The 17,342-nt window shown below is 43.5% G+C and overlaps 2 protein-coding genes across 3 annotated transcripts in view; one reads left to right on the top strand and one right to left on the bottom strand.

Moving 5' to 3' along the window:
* Nucleotides 1-363: 363 nt before the first annotated feature.
* Nucleotides 364-17,342, bottom strand: part of LOC306642116 (uncharacterized protein) — a 238,383-nt gene continuing 221,404 nt past the window's right edge. The window contains exon 4 of the transcript XR_013758381.1: nucleotides 364-381. The gene's annotated coding sequence lies outside the window, so the exon portion shown is untranslated. The remainder of the gene's footprint in view (nucleotides 382-17,342) is intronic.
* IL2RA (interleukin 2 receptor subunit alpha) overlaps nucleotides 3,505-17,342 on the top strand; it is a 43,472-nt gene continuing 29,634 nt past the window's right edge. For both annotated transcript variants that reach the window (XM_079106896.1, XM_079106895.1), the window contains exon 1: nucleotides 3,505-3,764. In XM_079106896.1, coding sequence (XP_078963022.1) covers nucleotides 3,701-3,764 — 64 coding nt within the window. In that variant the 5' untranslated portion in view covers nucleotides 3,505-3,700. The remainder of the gene's footprint in view (nucleotides 3,765-17,342) is intronic.

Here is a 17,342-nt window from a genome sequence, read left to right as displayed (position 1 = left end):
TTTTAAAACAATCTTAAAGGTATTTGTTATGGTTGGGATATGAGGTGTCCCCCAAAAGCTCACATGTGAGACAATGCAGGAAGGTTCAGAGGAGAAATGATTGGGTTGTAAAAGTCTGAACCCAATCATTGAATTAATCCCTGATGGGATGAATTGAAGTGGTAAGGTGTGGCTGGAGGAGGTGGGTATTGGGGAGTGTCTATGGGGTATATATTTTGTATCTGGAGATTGGAGTCTATCTCTGTTTCCTGATCACCATGATATAAGCTGCTTCTCTCCATCACCGTCTCCCGCCATGATGTTCTCACCTCAAGCCCCGAGGAGTGGAGCCAGCCTTCCATGGACTAAGACCTCTAAAACAGTGAGCCCTCAAATAAACTTCTCCTCCTCTATAATTGTGCTGGTCAGATCATTTAGTCACAGCAGCAAAAACAGCGGACTAACACGGTGTTAGTGAAAGTATTAGATGAGCAATACTTTCCAATAAGAAATATTCATCTCTAAAACCTTCTAAAGTAAAAAAAATATTTAAAACACATTAACAGCTGTTGGGCTGTACAGTGTGGTTGGCTTCTTCATTGCAATGAACATGTGTGTTAATTCTCTGAGCCTGTCTGGATTTTTAATTTTGGCCTCATTTTCCTTTCACTGCTTTCCTCTTGAATGGTGGTCACTAGACTTTCTCCTCTGACGATTCAGTCCTAAAACTTTGGGTGGAACAAAGCCAGGAGACATCTGTGATATTCTGGTGGAGTAGCTCAGAGTAGGGGTCAACAGTCTGAAGAGGGCAAAGAGGCAGGTGTCTCCATGGGGAGATGGTCTAGGGTGTACAGCCAGGTGCCATGCAGAGCGAAGAGGGTAACCCACAGGTAGTGGCCTCCCAGGTTGGTCAGAACCTGATGGGGGAGAGAGGAAGTCCACAGAGACGGGGCTGGCAGAGCCAAGTGGGGTGAGTGGGATAAATGCATGAGGGTTGGCAGGTAAGGATGTCAGAACTCAAACCAGCTGAGGAGGTCATCCTCAGGGAAGCAGTCCAGCATGGGGATTCAGCACCCAAGCAGGGCCAGAAGCACATCCCCTTGAGGGTGGGTGGCTAGCCTGGCAAGGGACATCAGGCCCTAACCAGGTGAGGAGTCTGGGGGCCGACCAAAAACAGGGAGTCAAAACCTGAGCAGGGATAAGAGGAAAACCACACAGGAGAGAAGCTGGGATAGAAATGAGATTGGGAACACAAAGGGATTGAGCATACCTGTAAATGTTCCAGGGAGAAAAAGGAAAACTAGAAAATCCAACCCTAGGGTGTCAGATTGGAATTGGGGTGTTGGGAAATATCAGTGTGAATTCCTGGGTTTCAATATCTATTGATGAATACAGAAATAAATATAGACGTGGAGGTGAACATGTGTGTGCATGTTCGGACATATACAATTAGAAGAGCATAAGTCCATGTGGATATAAAAATGATGAACAAATTAAAAGTCTGACATATAATGGAACGTTTACATCATTTCACAAAATGCTTATTTATTACACAAGAGAAAAGAGTAATTTTAAACCCGGAACACACCAAATAATCAAGTGGTCAAAGTGAACATTATTAGTAATGGGTTAAAAGTATGCAAGGATAAGAACAAGCATAGCTTTAGTGTTATCCCTGCCGAAGATGCACAACCTGAATCAAATGAGGAAGAAATAATGAGCTGTTCCAAATCGAGGGATAGCCTACAAAATAACTTGCCTACGATTCTTTAAAATGTCAGGTCATAAAAGTCAAGAAAACACAAAGCAACTGTTAAAAATGCATGACCGCTATATGCAATCGGTTCTGAATCCAGAACCAAATCTTTTTGCTACAAAGGACATGACTGAGACACTAGAGAAACTAGATTATGAGGACTGAATGATGTACTAACACATCAATGTTATTTCCTGATTTTGATAGTTGTGTTGTCTAGATCCTGGAAAATATCCTTTTTTGTAGGGACCCACGTTGAAGTATTTGGGCGTGAAGGAACAACAAACACATTGGCAGCTATTTTCAAGCAGTCCAGGTGGAAAGCTATTTGTGTTATCCTTCCAGTTTTTCAGTAATTTTTTCAAAATTATATGATAGTAATTATAGGTAGCAAAAAATCTTAATAACTGACAGATCCTGGAGATAGTAGGAATTACAGCCCAAACATTCACCTACACAGTTGCAAATACCCCTAGAAATTATGCTCCTTCTGAAATCTTTTAAAAAGAGAATCTTGTCACATTTTTATAAAACTCTGGGCTGGGGATATAGCTCATTTGGTAGAGTGCTTGCCTTGCAAGCACAAGGCCCTGAGTTCAATCCCCAGCACCGCAAAAAAAAAAAAAAAAAAAAAAAAAAAACCAACTTGCAAACTCTGGTACTTAGCTTGGAAACCTCTCAGTTCGTTTTCTGAATGCCAAGTCTCCTTGTACTTTTTATTTATCTTTTCCATATTTTTGGTGCATTAGAGCTATACATAATGGTGGGATTTATCATTCTATATTTGTACATGCACACAATAAAATATGATTTGGCCCAAATCATTCCCCATGCCAAGTCTCATTTCAGAGGGAATATTAAAGGCAGAGATACTGCCTCTCGGAATCATGAATTCCTTTGTTTCCCAAGTGGTCTTCCTCTTATCAATGCCTTCTTTCCTTGCTTTCCAGCACTCTAAAAATTGTGTTTTACCGTAACTAGATGATAGGCAAGGGGAACATATTCCCAAGTCACACAACAGTCAACCATATCATGAAAAACTACAAGAGAGCTCAGATAGAGAAGCAATACTGAATTTTACCAAAAAAAAAAAAAAAAAAAAAAAAAAAGACAATTTAGAACCAAAGATCACTTCTAGTAGGATCTTTTAAGAGAAAGACAAATCTGAAGGCAAAATATCTTATATAACGACAATGCACTTTCAAGTACCTGGAACACCTCGGTGAAATGATTACAGCCTATTAAGTGCCTTAGGAGATTACTCATGACTTCTGAATAGTAGTTTGCTGCTTCCTTCTCTGTGATCTGAATATTGGAGCCCTGGCCCCAAAGTCTGCTAGACTTTTGAAAGAGACTCAGTGTTGGACCACTTTAGGAAATACCCACCTATGGTCAAGGCTGCCATTCCACACTGGCCTATGGCTGCCCCTCCATCCCCTGGGGCACCTGCCTGCAGAGTGGGGGTGGGGGACCTCAGTTGGCAAAACGGTAGAGGAGACCACTGCCAAGAAGTGCTTGCTCACCCCTCCTTTAACAGCAGGGGAATCTCCCTTTCCTTTTATAGGTGAAGCTGAAGAAAGATTCATAAATGAAGCCTAATCCTTCTTACCAACCTCAGCCCACACCTCCCAGCAATTGAACTTGAAAAAAAACCCTGGTTTGAAAATTACCACAAACTCTGTTGTCATCAAAAAAAAAAAAAAAAACCACTTTCTATATTTGAGATCAGAGAACAGAGTGGTAGCACAATTTCCTGGCTGAACACACCAGTCTGATACTTAAAGAGAGCAACTGCTAGCTGTCATAGAGACTGGCTGGACCAGCAAAGATGACAGCCTGAGCGGATTGATTCTTGGCTCGGGCACCCTCCCAGCACCATGCAAGAAAGTCGCTGAGAGGCAACCCGGCACACTGCAGAGAACCACCTTCTCTTTCCTGGCCAAGCTGGTCCCAAGTGCCAGGAAGATGGAACCAAACTTGCTGATGTGGGGATTATTCATATTCATCATGGTACCCGGCAGTGTGACAGGTAAGAGACCGTGGTTGCCCTTGGAATCTTGAAAAGGCTGGTAGATGTCACCTCTCCCCAGCCACTGAACCAGAGGGGACACTCAAGTAGAAAGTTATGAGAAGAGACTGACCTTTGCTTTCTCTTGTTTATAACCTATTAGGACTCATTTTATGCCTCAGTGGCCCCTGGTCTATAAAGCAAGCTTGGATGCTATGAGACTCTAATCACTCGTGGTTCTTGACAGTTCTGGAAAGAAGAGTGGTATGATATTTGGATGTTCACAGGATACCCATGAGCAGATTTCTCAGGACATTTTTCTTTATTCTCCAATGAATTTAGTTTTCCACTGTATCACCCACCCCAACCGTAACATAATATCAGAAAGCTATTAGACAGCAACAGCAAGACGCCAAGCAACTCAGTGAGACCCTGTCTCTAAATCAAATACAAAAAGGACTGGGGATGTGGCTCAGTGGTTGAGAGCCCCTGAGTTCAATCCCCAGTACTCACCCCCCAGAAAAAATCTATTAGAGACCTCTCTTCATCCATGATAATTTGCGGAGACACCAGTAACTCATATATGAAACACTGGAATAATTTAAGATCTCAAAAATTTTTAGCTTCTTTGATTTTACTGCCTCAGGAAATAATACCTAGGAAGCATCTTTTAAGTGAAATTTCATAGAAATTTTAGAAAATATAAACATACTTTCAGAACATTACTTTTTCCTATTTGTGTATAAACAATGTATATGTATGTGTGTGTATGTGTGTGTGCATGTATATAAGAAAGTATTTCAATTTCATCATCATAGTTTTTTTCAGTTTTTTTAAAGAAATAAAAATCCAACAACGTATTGCTCAAACCACCCTTTCTAATTAAATGTGAAATTTCCAAAAAACATCTTCCCTTGTTAACTCAGAAAGATAAATAAAGTATATGTGTGTGTGTGTGTGTGTATTTCTTTTTTTTTTTGGGGGGGGGGTGCTGGGGATCAAACCCAGGGCCTTGTGCTTACAGGGCAAGCACTCTATTGACTAAGCTATCTCCCCAGCCCCTATATATATATATATATATATTGGAATTGTGGCTCAGTAGTAGAGTGCTTGCCTAGCATGCGTGAGATACTGGGTTTGATCCTCAGCACCCCATAAACCATATGTGTGTGTGTGTGTGTGTGTGTGTGTGTGTGCGTGCGTGTTTATATATATTATATATAATTTCATGTCCTTTACTTATAGAAATAGAATCCTAAGTGGTTGCAGAAAGGATGAGTTAAGAAGAGAAAAATGATGCTACATACAAGGAGTGTGTTTGCTTTGGGGAAGTGACCATGTTGTGTTGGGCAACATACTGACCCCTGGGTAGGAAACTCCCCACTGTGGAATTAAAGGGTTATGATTTAGGAAGGTTAGCAGGGTGATTCGTTCCTCAATAGGGCCCTTGCCAGGTCAGTCCCACCCTGAAAAACAAAATCTTCACAATTGCACCCTACCTGTGGGAATCACATTTCAAGTAAACTGGTGTCCCTGACGGTTTAGCTGCGGGTCAGAATGGTCTTGGTGGCAGCGGGGTGATCAGAGTGCCCGGCTGACTCTTTCATTCACTCGGTTCTCCACTAATCTATCTCATACCTCTTCCGCCCTTTTCAACACTGTAGGCAGTACAAAAGCGAACAGGACGTGGTCCTGATCCTTGGGAGATACAGAACCTCCCCAGGAGGAGACAGGCAGAGTGGCAGCGTCCACGCTGGGCCATGGTGAGCCCCGTGGCAGTGTGGGCCAGCAGTAGGCCTTCAGGAAGATGGCGTGCCAACAGGGCCCTGAGGGACTGGTGAACTTCCATAACGGATTCCACACGGAAAGGAGGTGTGGGCAAAGACACAGCAGAGCACTAGGGAACAGCAAGGGCAGGGATGCCGGGCTGTTGAGAATGAAGACTGGAAAGGTAGGATAGGGTCAAAAGGGTGATCCAAAGCCTTGGAGGGCAAGTCAAAGCCTTGAATTTTGCTTGGTAAGCAAAATTTTTAGAAAGGAAATTGAATGATCGTGTATAGAGTGACTTCTTTATGCCAGACATATACATCTTATTTGTAATCCTTATAACTACTTTGCACTGTGGATGCCATGAACCCATAGATGAAGAAGAACCCAAAACTCAGTGTCACACAGGCCTTAAGAGGTCAGGGCTCCAACCCAGCTTCCTGGTTTGTGCTGTTTTGGTTCACTGCGAACAGGTCAGAAGTGACTCTGGCATAGAGTGGGGGAAGATCAGGTGCAGGGAGATGGGTCACAGGTCTCTTAAAAATAATCCAACCAAGAGGCAAATGAGGACCCAGTGACCAAAGAGAGTTAAATGAATTGAGATTTTGGAATCAAGAGACAACACAGGAACCACTCCAGGGAAATCAATAATCTCACCTCAGACTTTTTCCTCCAAGAGGAACTCAATCTTAGGATAAGGAAGTCTTTTTTATTCCCCAGGAGTAAGAGTTCTTTAACAAAATCGGTCTGTCAACAGATGTAATTTCTAGCTGATTCATAAGGCAGATTTTCATTCTGAAAATTTCCAAAGCCACCATTTAAAATTGTGATGAGGTACAGGGGATGTTTTAGTCAACTTAGGTGTTTTTAATCTCTATATTACTGGGTCCTGGGATGTGGTTAAAAAGAGAATTCTCCTGATGCCGTCAACCCAGCACGTTATTGAAGGTACCTTTCTCAGAATTGTGGAACATTGAGGACTTATGCGTCCCTTGATCATCTTTCTTTCATTCTAGGAATTCTGTGATCCAATCTTCATCCCCTAGACTGGAAAAAAAAAAAAAGAAAGAAAGAAAAAAAAAAAGTGTGGGAATCCATTAAGGGGATATATTAGTCTAATTCCCCTTCTTGTAAAAATTGCTGCCCACACTAGAATTTCCCACCTTGAGCTTAGTCATTAAAACACAAAATGTTTAAGCCTGCGTATTTAATCCTTCCATTTCTCTGGATCCCAAAGTGTTATGATTTTTGTTACCCTTTTCACCTTCAAGATAGACCTTAGAGAGATGGGCCTTTGCCAAGCATTTTGGGAATAACTCGTAAAAACGGCCACTAACTTTCTTTAAAACAGTGTGTCGTAAATAGGCAGTGTGATACATCACCCGTGTATATGCTCTATTTTAGCTCTGAGAATCGAAAAGAATTCACTTTCCAATTCTGTGCAGAACCGTTGATACCCCTGGTGTGTCCAGAGAGATGCTTGTGAAGAACAGCCGGTACCTTCTGCCATTCCATTCCACTCAGCTCAAACATGCGAAGTCTTCAATTTCTTCTCTTTTTCTTTTGGCTAGACATTTGGGTATTCTGGATAATTCCGTGCAATCTCTCGTGGAAGCTGTTCCCAGGATAGCAACAGGCACCCTTAAAGCAGACTAGCCCTCGGTACACTGGCCAATCAGGTTAATTTCCTGAGAGGAGTAAAAACCTTACAAATAGAGTATTCTGTTACAAAATAGGAGCGGTCACCTGAAATCAGCAGGGACTAGAATTAGGAGGAAAATGAACTTTGCAGGAAATGGAAAGTGGAGTAAGGGGCCTCCCGGAGACATGGTTAGAGGACTCAGGAGAAGACATGTGAAAGTCGTGACTCCTGACAGGTTTCTCCCTGCGAAAGGAGCAGGTTGACCAATGAAACCTTTTCGAGAAACTCCCTTTCTGTTCCATCACTCTATCAAGAATTTTGAAAAAAGGAAAGAAACCGTTTAAAAGGCATTTTCAAGTGGAGGTACTTTTGGAAATGAAAAAATTTCCAAGCAGAAACGTACGCAGCAGGGTCAGGCTTGAGCTCTTCAGGTGTCGATAGACTAAAGCCTGCTATCTCCTCCTAGGTTATTTCCAGCTCTGAGGAGGCACTGCCCTGCCCGGCAGCATGACCCACTGCTTCCGCATCCCTGCAGTGTAGGTGTCAAGGCAAAACCACCAACTATTGGTGAGGTCTTGGGCTGTTGGCTCATGAAGGGAATTTCTGCCTTCAATTAATGTCCTTGTTTCTTATGGGAGAGGTTTTACATGGGTGGGAAACTGTCCCTCCTCTCTTTATATAGAGACATTCTCTGCAGAAAAGAAAGAAGGGCTTGATTCAATTGATGGCTTCAAAAACCTATAAGCCCTTCATCCCTAAATGTGTTCAAGTAAAGATTACAGTAGGATCCTGACTCTTAAATTTCAGCCCGACATTCCCTGCATATCCATTCCCAGTGATATCCCTTTGTCTATCCATACTAGAATTACAGGGAGGAAAAGGTTACAGTCATTGTTCTCGAACTGCTTATGATTTAACCATGGAGAAGACTCATCTGCTGAGCAGTCCCCATCTTGAAGACTGCCAAGGGAAAGCCAGCACTGTTTGCCAGTGAGTCCACATCTCACCACCAAATCCCAGAACTTAATTGTTGTCAAATAAGTCCCAAAATTCCTTAGGACTTTTTATACATGTTCTACTCTAAGATTACTCAGTTTTTGCCTGTTTTGGCTGATTTTAAGGTTACTCTGGGATTTGCCTCCTTTCATTAGAGAACGCAAGTCCCACTGGGAAATGTCTCTGGAGCAATGGTTCTGAGCACCAGCTACCCATAGTATGTGCATCTGGGATGTGTTAAAAAGTGATGAACACTGCCAAAGTTAGACTCTCAGACTCTCGGGGGAGAAGAACCAAACATGACAATAACATTTGTTTTAAGTTCCTTAAATTATTTAAGATGCTGTTAAAATCAAAACTTACCACTTTAGAGAGACAAAAATGATCATTTCCCACAGTTGGTCTAATTCCATTATTTTATTTCTATTCATTGAGAATAGAACAAGACTTCTCAAACTTTAATGTATGTACAATTTACCTGAGTGTCATTTTGTAAAGCAGATTCTGATTCCGGGAGGTCTGGCCCTGGTGCCTGAGATTCTGGTTCAAACAGGCTCCGACATGAAACCCCTGTTGCTGGTGCACAGACCCCATTTGAGTAGCAGGCTACGACATGACAGAAGCGTGTGTTGCTTCTACGCACGCAGAGCTTGAGATTAAAATGAGAAAACCAATCTGGAAGAGATCAAAGATTGATCAAATGTTGCACAGGATAAAGAACAAAGCTGATGAATGCCATCAGTGATTGGAATAGGAAGAACAATGTGCTACCTGGATAATTAGGAGAGATGTCTGATTTTTGCTTTTAAAAAGTTGACTTAAGTATGCAATCGGTTACATCCTGCATCCTTTGTGGCCCTGTAGAAATCAAGGTTGTCTGTGCCTACAGAACCCACTACTGTCATAATTTGAGGCTCCTCAATCTACTGGTGTGACCAGCCTCTTTAGGAGCTCTTTAGTTTCATCTGGTCGGTGGAGTCTGGGTTCTCTGGATCCTTCTTTTCCCCTCAAAGAAGAGATTGAGGTGTCTTCCTTGCATCTGAGTAGGCTTCAAAGGAAGCCTCACAGTCACGGCTGCCCCAGCAGGCCGCAAAACAGAGGAAATTCTGAACACCCCTAGGCATGAGTCACTATACCATGTTCAGGAATTGCCATCTCTGCCCACAGAATCACCCACTCTTTTCTGTTTGGGACCAAAATAGATGCCTCCTTCAGAAGCCTGCTGCTTTCTATACTCTCAGCAATAAAAAAAACAAAGGCAAGAATAGGTATGTACCTCCCAGGCATGTAGTGGAGCGTGGCTGCACCAGTGGGGACAACAGTCAGGCTGATAAGACAGATGGCAAGAGGAAGCAATAGGGCCCCTAGGGAGAGCTTGGGGCAGGACCGCTGCTTATTTGTTTGCCAACTCCTTAGTTTACTCATTCATTCTGTAAACGTTTATTGAGCAAGTACTATAAAATGAGAGACAGGGTTAGAGATACGGAGATGAGTAAGACCCAGTCCTTGGCCTCTTGGAGCTCACCATCTACCAGGAAAGAGACACACAGCCACCATTATGACACACTAAGTGCTGAGATATGAATTTCAAGAAAGCTGGTGGAACTCACAGATCGGATCCTTGTTGACTTCTGCAAGCCATCTGAAGTCACTGGCTGCCTCTCATTTGCATCAACCTGTGGGACACAGCGGAGGGTGGGAGCTGCTTTGTCATCATTAGTTACCAAAACTCAAATACCTGTAATTTTGAATTTAGAATAATACAGACAAAGGACATAATATAGACAGTTTTCTTTTGCTGAAGGAATTCCTTTCAGAAACATTTCAGGTGGCAGTACTTAAATTCTGTTAATAAACTGGCTTCCACAGCCCCAAGAATCTTAGAGGCACCATTTATAGACAGTGCCAATCAACCAAGTATGTGCCCGAGTATGTGTGATTCCTTTCCAAACCTAACCATCCACGACTTTTCCCAGGGAGGGAGGGAACTTGTTGATTCAGTTTGCATTATTATGGTGGTGTTCCTTTTTGTTTGGCTGGTTTTATTTTTTGTTTATGATGCTAGGAAATGAACCCAGGTCTTCATGCATGCTAGGCAAGCACTCTACCACTGAGCCCCTATGATCTCCAGCCCCTATGATGATTTTCAAAGCAAAAGAGAAAAAAGTGTTTCTTTAAAAAAAAAAAATATATATATATATGTATATCTATAAAAATATACACTTACATAATTATAAGATATATAAACAATGTATAATATATAAATACAAAAATATACTATATAGCTATATGTAATATAAGTATTAATCAAAAGAGCCCCTTGAAGCAAATCTGTTCATCCCCCCAGAGAAAGATCTGTTTATCTGGTTACCCAGCAAAGGGCAAAGCATTCATTTCTAAAAGTTTCGTTTGAAGTCCCCGAAGCCTAGGTTGACGTCAGCCTCTTCCTGCCCGGGCACCCTGAGAGTTTCCTGGGAGTTTTGGGGCTGGGGACATGGCAGCAGGCTGCGTGACACTTTGCCAGCTGTGGGCAGGCTGTCGGCGGCTTCCCCTGCTGAGGAAACCGGCCCGAGCTGTGACCCAGCTGAGCACAGGTGTGGTATCTGCTTCCTGCACTTGTGGTAGTGACACCTCTATTCAGAGACTGATTTAGAACAAAAAGAACCTTTGTAAAGGGAACACTCCTTGTTTTAAATGGAAAGCAAAACAAAACATTCTCTCTCTCTTTTTTAAGGCTTTTTAGAATACTAGGGCAGTTTCCTCAGACAGCCTGCTGGCACCTTTAGCTCAGAGCTGGAGCGGGAGACCACAGGGCCAGCTCATCAGCCCTGATGTTCACCCCTGGGTCATTTTCTTCACTTCTGGTTTTCACTGCCTGTCACCCACCAGATCATCACTTTTACTTTCCTTTCCCAGTTTCTCAGGTTCCATTTCTCGGACCCAATTTGCAAAAGCTAGTGTCAGGGAACTAGCAGGGGTCTCCAGCTGTGGTCCTCCTTGTCCTCCTCCTTGTGGGATGTGATCCCATTCACTGAGCTCTTCCCTGGACCAGCCAGGTCCTGAGCCACATGCTCTGCCTCCATTATTTCATGGAATCGTGCAAGAAACCTAGACAGCAGGGGCCATCATCACCATTCCCGTTTTACAGATGAGAAAACTGAGGCAGCGAGTCAGTAATCACTTGCTGACTGCAATGGCGCTCCCACCCTGCTGGCAGGAAGCAAGACATTGACACACATCATTGATTGCACAGGCTTCTTAGACAAGCCCTCTGTCTATCATTTTAAGAGATAGAAAAAGTATAACAAAGTTTATTAAAGAGGAAGGGTGGAGGAAGCAATCCCACGGGAGAGAGAGTCTTATCAGAGAGGAGAACAAACTCAGTTTTCTGTGAGCTCAGTTTCTACTGGGGTTGAAGGGTGGTTTCCAGAGGGTCCCACCAGAACACCACCTCCTAGCTCTTGACTGACAGTTGGATTATATCAGACTTCTACATCCCTATTGCATATGTCTTATTCATGAGTGTCTGGGGGGGGGGATTTATAGTTACAATAAGATTAAATAATCTGTCAAGGACCTAAAGGCAATTTTGGTCATCCTGGCTTGTGCGGGCTGATTTTATCTGGAACTTGATTTCACAGGCCCTGAGCTCTCCAGTCTCAGGGCAGAACTCTCTGTCTTCCCTTGTTGGGGAGAGCCTCGGGCAAAAACTTTTTAGTCCTGGGAATAATATGTTGTTTGTTACCAGCCTTATCTTAAGTCAGAGTAGTACCAGGATGTATAGTTTCTTTAAAAACATGTGAAGCTGGGACCAGTGGTGCCCACCTGTAATCCCAGTGACTTCGTAAGTACCCCAGGTTCAATCCCCAGTGCCAAAATAGATAAATAAAAATAAAAACACATAGAGAACACATAGACTCAGTCTGTAGAATTAAAGCTTTATTTTCCATGTGCCACATCTCATGCCTACCTCTTCCCTATCACTTGAATTGACGCCTAAATTATGGGGGCTGGGGAGATAGCTCAGTTGGTAGAGTGCTTGCCTTGCAAGTTCAAGGTCCTGAGTTCAATCCTCAGCACCGCAAAAAAAAAAAAAAGTTATATCTAAATTAATCTCCCCTGATGGAAGCTCTCATGATTCCTTGCCCCTGTTTACAGAGCTGTGGTCCTTCTCCTTCTCTGTCACCTCCAGGACACATTTCCATTTTCTCCTCCCAGCATGCAATGTTCTTTCCAACCTGGACTGTGTCTGCCCTCCACATATAGCACACCCAGCGAGCAGGTCTCCTGTCCTTCATACTAAACTTCTTCTCTTGTGATTTCATAGCTTGGCTCCTTGGGGCACCTCAGCCTGTACTAAAGTGCTCTCTACATCTCATCTACCTACTAGAATTGCTTCTGCCCAGAAAGCATCTCAGGAGAGTGGAGGTCCCATGACATTGGGAGGCTGATAGGCTTGAATCCATATCCTGGTCTGAACTAGTGATATTCTGCTTTCCTTTAAGAAAAGCTTGGCATGCATTCCATGCAGGCATGGTGGGGATATGATGCATTATGATAAGTATTTGTAGAGAAATGGTAGTCTTGTCTGATAATGCAGAGGAAAGCCACAAAGCCAAGGCTGGGGAGGGTCCAGGAGGCTTCCAAGAGAAAGGTGACTCCTACCGGGAGGTCTTTCAGGCAAACAGGAGTTAAGAAGATGAAACTAATCAATGAGCACGGCGTGAGTGGTTAGTTTCAAAAGCCAATTTGATTGGGCCAAGGGATGCCCAGACAGCTGGCAAAACGTTATTTCTGGGCGCTTCCAGGGACGCTGAATAGGCTGAAGAGAAGCTTGAACTGGTAGACAGTGCAAAGAAAATCCCTTTCACCATTGAGGGGAGCATTATCCCATCCATTGAGGGCCTGAATAGAACAAAATGGCAGAGGAAGGGTGAAATCTTTGCTCCAGATGGGACATCCACCTTCTCCTGCCGTAGGCATTGCCAGTCCTGGTTTTCTAGCCTTTGGAATCCAGGGCCTCAGAAACAGTGGCTCTCCCCTTTCTCCAATCTTCTGTCTCAGATTGAACTACTCTACCAGCTTGGGCAGACTTCTCAGCCATAAGCACATGAGCCAATTCCGATTACAAATTTCCTCTCACGTATCTATGGTTCTGTTTCTCTGGAAAACCCTGACTAAGCAATGAACAAGGACAAGGAAAGACAAAAAGACAGTGAGTTCCAAGAGCTGCATAGTGGCACAAAGCTGAAGAGCTCAGGCGTGTGATGGGAAGAGGAGGCTGTTGAGGCTGGGCGTGGGCTGCTGTGGAGCCTGGCCCTGAAAGAGGGGTGAGAAGGCAGCAGAGGGGCAGGTATCACAGAGGAGGCCAAGGCAAGGGACAGCGTGATTCATGCTTCCGAAAAGCACCGGGCTCCACATGAAGCGTGACGGAAAGGCAGACATGATGGAGGCTGGAGCAGCAAGTCAAAGGTCATGAGTGACCGAGGTGGGGCTTGATGGTGGGCAGGTCCCTAGCCTATGGGTGCCTCAGTTTCTGTTGGTATGAAACAGGAGGAGCGTAGATTCTCCTGGGTGGCCTGCCTAAGGTGACCAGAGTGTGGCAGGGGCCCAGTACCCACAACTCACTGGACTTGTTCCTCACATAGCCAAAAGACCTCAGCCCTCCATGGATGCTCACCAGCTGCTCGGACTCGTACAGAATCATCGCCCCAGGCCGCCCTGTCTCCTTCATTTCCTTTGTCGATGAATGCTATCCACCTAGGAATCCTGGGAAAAATCCAGTTTCTTCTCTTTCCCTTCTCCTTGCCACCAACCAAGCCCCAAATCCTGGAGATTCCAACCTTTAAAATCTCTTAACATCAATGACCTCTCTTCCTACTCATCCATCACCACCCCAAGCCCTAGGCTTCACATGATGCCAGATAGATGTATGACAAGGGCAGTAGAAGGTCGAGACCACAGTGGCCACAGGAACAGGGTGCAGCCAACACTCAATGGAAGAACTTGAGGACACAAAGTCATCCGAATCCTGGTTTCACTATCACTGGGCTGTGTGGTTCTGGGAAAGTCACTGAACCTCTTTGTGCCTTGGTTCCTTTGTCTGTAAAACAAAGGAAAGAAGAACACATAGCTTAATTATTATTACATGTAATTATATAAATGTCTTACTATGATAGCTTATGATATATTTTAATTTTCATAAGTTTATATTTTCTTATAATACACAATAATGTTAATTATACTATTTTATACAAAGTATTTTATATTTAGTTATATTATATCATCATATAAAATATAATGTAAAATAACAATTATATTATTATACCATAGTAATTTACATATCTTGATTATTTATGATATATCTATTTTGGGGATATGTAATATAATGCAAACTACATTAATTTTATTTTAATATTTTATTTATAATATATTTTAGTTGTGATACATAATATAACCTTAAATCAGAATTGTATGAATTGTCACTAACATTAACAACGCCTCCTTCCTCAGGGCTGTGAAGTTGGGCGAGGGGATGCCCAGCACAGAGCCTGGCTGCAGCAAGCGCTGAGTCTCGGCTCATGCGATTGTTATTATCAATGTTCTCAAAAGGCTTCAGAGCAGGGTTGGCTCCTGAGCTTTCCCCAGGTGCTGAGGCATCTGACACCCCTGCGGATACACCTGCCCTTGCCAGCCTCTGGTCCCCATTAGGCTTACCCAGCTCTGATTGCATCAGGCACTGTATAGGGTATGAGATTGGATAGAATGCTGTCAGTGCGGTAGTGAACTCATGCACTGCCCAACAGCCCCTTCTGCAGGTCAACAAGAGGTCCAGTCCAGGTGTCTTTGCACCCCTCAGGGTTACACAGTGCTGAGAAACACATAATGCACCCAAGAACTTAAGAGACCTTAGACAAAGCACACACTTTCTCCATGCAAGTAAGCAGATGGCTATAGAGTGTCTTTAAGCCACCTGGCAGTACGAACATTCTGTGGTTTAATAAATACTTGCTGAGTAAAAAATATTATTTCAACACCACACTGAGGAAGACATTTAGCTTTCGACATTTCGTGGGAAAGCAGGCTCCCGCCCTGTGTCTTAAATTCCCATGTACTTAGAAAATGTGGTCACCTTGGATTTCACTTCCAGAAGCAGCCCACTGTCAATGCCCATTGCAGTATGTTATAGTTAGCTCTCCATTGCTGTGACAAAATACCTGAGAAAATTAGCTTAGAGGAGAAAAGTTCTATTTTGGCTCACTGTCAGAGCTTTCAGTCTATGATCACTTTGGGCCTTTGGCAAAGCCGAACATTATGGCAGAGAGCACGTAGCAGGGCAGAACTGCCTATCTCATGGCAGACAGAGAGAAAGGAAGGGACTGAGGAAAAGCAAACCCTTCAAGGGCACACTCCAGTGACCTATTTCCTGAAACTAAGCCCCACCTCTTAAAAAGTTTCCACCACCTCCCAATAGTACCACCATCTTGGACCAAGTCTTCAATATGCAAGCCTTTGGGGAACATTCCAGATCCAAAGTTTCATACGGTAGCATCCTGCAGTCACACATACTATCTGTGCCTGTTAAAAAACATAGGACCTACTTACTAATACCATCAGAGACCTGGATTTTGTACATTAACTAAGAACTTATGCAAGGCAGGAATATTTTAGAGCCTATGCTCTTAAAGAAACTCTGGGGAAGTGCAAAGCTGAACCTCCTTTCAGCATGACAGGGGGAGCAGGGACAAGGTAGCGGGTGGAATTTCCACCAGCCCACTCTAAATATATGACCCCTCAGGAAACACCTTTAGGATGCATTTGGTTTTCTGAGGCCAGTCCTGGGAGCATAAGAAGGGCTTTTGGGACCATTTAACCTGTGGTCTTAGCACAATCTTCCCCCAGCTCTATGCTGCCAGCTGTATCCAGCCCACCCACAGCTGAAATGTCAACATGCTTCACTTCCTTTATGGAATTGCACTTGTCAATACGTGGGTTTGTGGAGTATGTACATGTGCCATTGGTCTGTATGGAACCCATCGTAAGCAAAACCACAGTGGACGGGTGGATCAGGGCAGCCTCCCAAACACCTAGGACTTGGAACCCCAATCAATGCTTCCCCCATACCGTGATTTGTGGCTACCCTTCCATGTTTGGATTGTCATTCTCCATGAAAGGGTTTGAACCTGTCAAAATGCATAGTGTGAACAACCTGGGTCTTGCATAAAATGGAGTGTGAATTCGTTTTTTTTTTTTTTAATTTTAATTTTTACAAACTGCATTTTGAATCACTGTACACAAATGGGGTACAACTTTTCATTTCTATGGTTGTACACTATGTAGATTCACACCATTTGTGTAATCATACAAGTACATAGGGTAATGATGTCTCAGTCCAGTCTTTCCTTCCTCCAACCGCTCCCACCCTATTTTCCTCTACACCATCCTAAGTTCCTCCATTCTTCTCTTGCCTCCACCCCACCCCCGTTATGTATCATCATCCATTTATCAGAGAAAACATTTGGCCTTTGGTTTTTGGGGCTCGACTTATTTCACTTGGCATGATATTCTCTAACTCCATCCATTTACCAGCAAATGCCATCATTTTATTCTTCTTTATGGTTGAATAATATTCCATTGTGTATATATAGCACAGTTTCTTTATCCATTCATCAATTGAAGGGTGTCTAAGTTGGTTCCACAATTTAGCTATTGTGAATTGAGCAGCTATGAACATTGATGTGGCTGCATCACTGTAGTATGCTGATTTTAAGTCTTTTGGGTATAAACTGAGGAGTGGGATGGTTGGGTCAAAAGGTGGGTCCATTCCAACTTTTTTAAGGAATCCTTACTGCTTTCCAGAGTGGTTGCACCAATTGCAACCCCACCAGCAATGTATGAGTGTGCCTTTTTCCCCACAATGGAGTGTGAATTCTTGATGGCAGGAAGGAAAAGGAACTCAAGAGGCACCATCTCAGGAGCAGGGCAGAGCACAAGCATGACTGAGAACAGGCATCTTGGGTGTGGCATGTGGATGTGGCCCGCTGACGTGTCAACATGACACACCCTCCTCTGACACCGGTCCCCCTGGGCCACACACAGTTCTGAGGAGCAGTGTTGGCATCGTTGCCTTGGGTCCCTGTCATTTCCCATGACTTTTATTTTTTTTTTTTCCTTCTTTCTGTTTCCCTTCTGGT

This window comes from Sciurus vulgaris (assembly GCF_902686455.1).
Source record: "Sciurus vulgaris genome assembly, chromosome: 12".
NCBI lineage: Eukaryota > Metazoa > Chordata > Mammalia > Rodentia > Sciuridae > Sciurus > Sciurus vulgaris.
The sequence above is the reverse complement of the archived record's forward strand: the minus strand, read 5'-3'. Positions and strand labels throughout refer to the sequence as shown.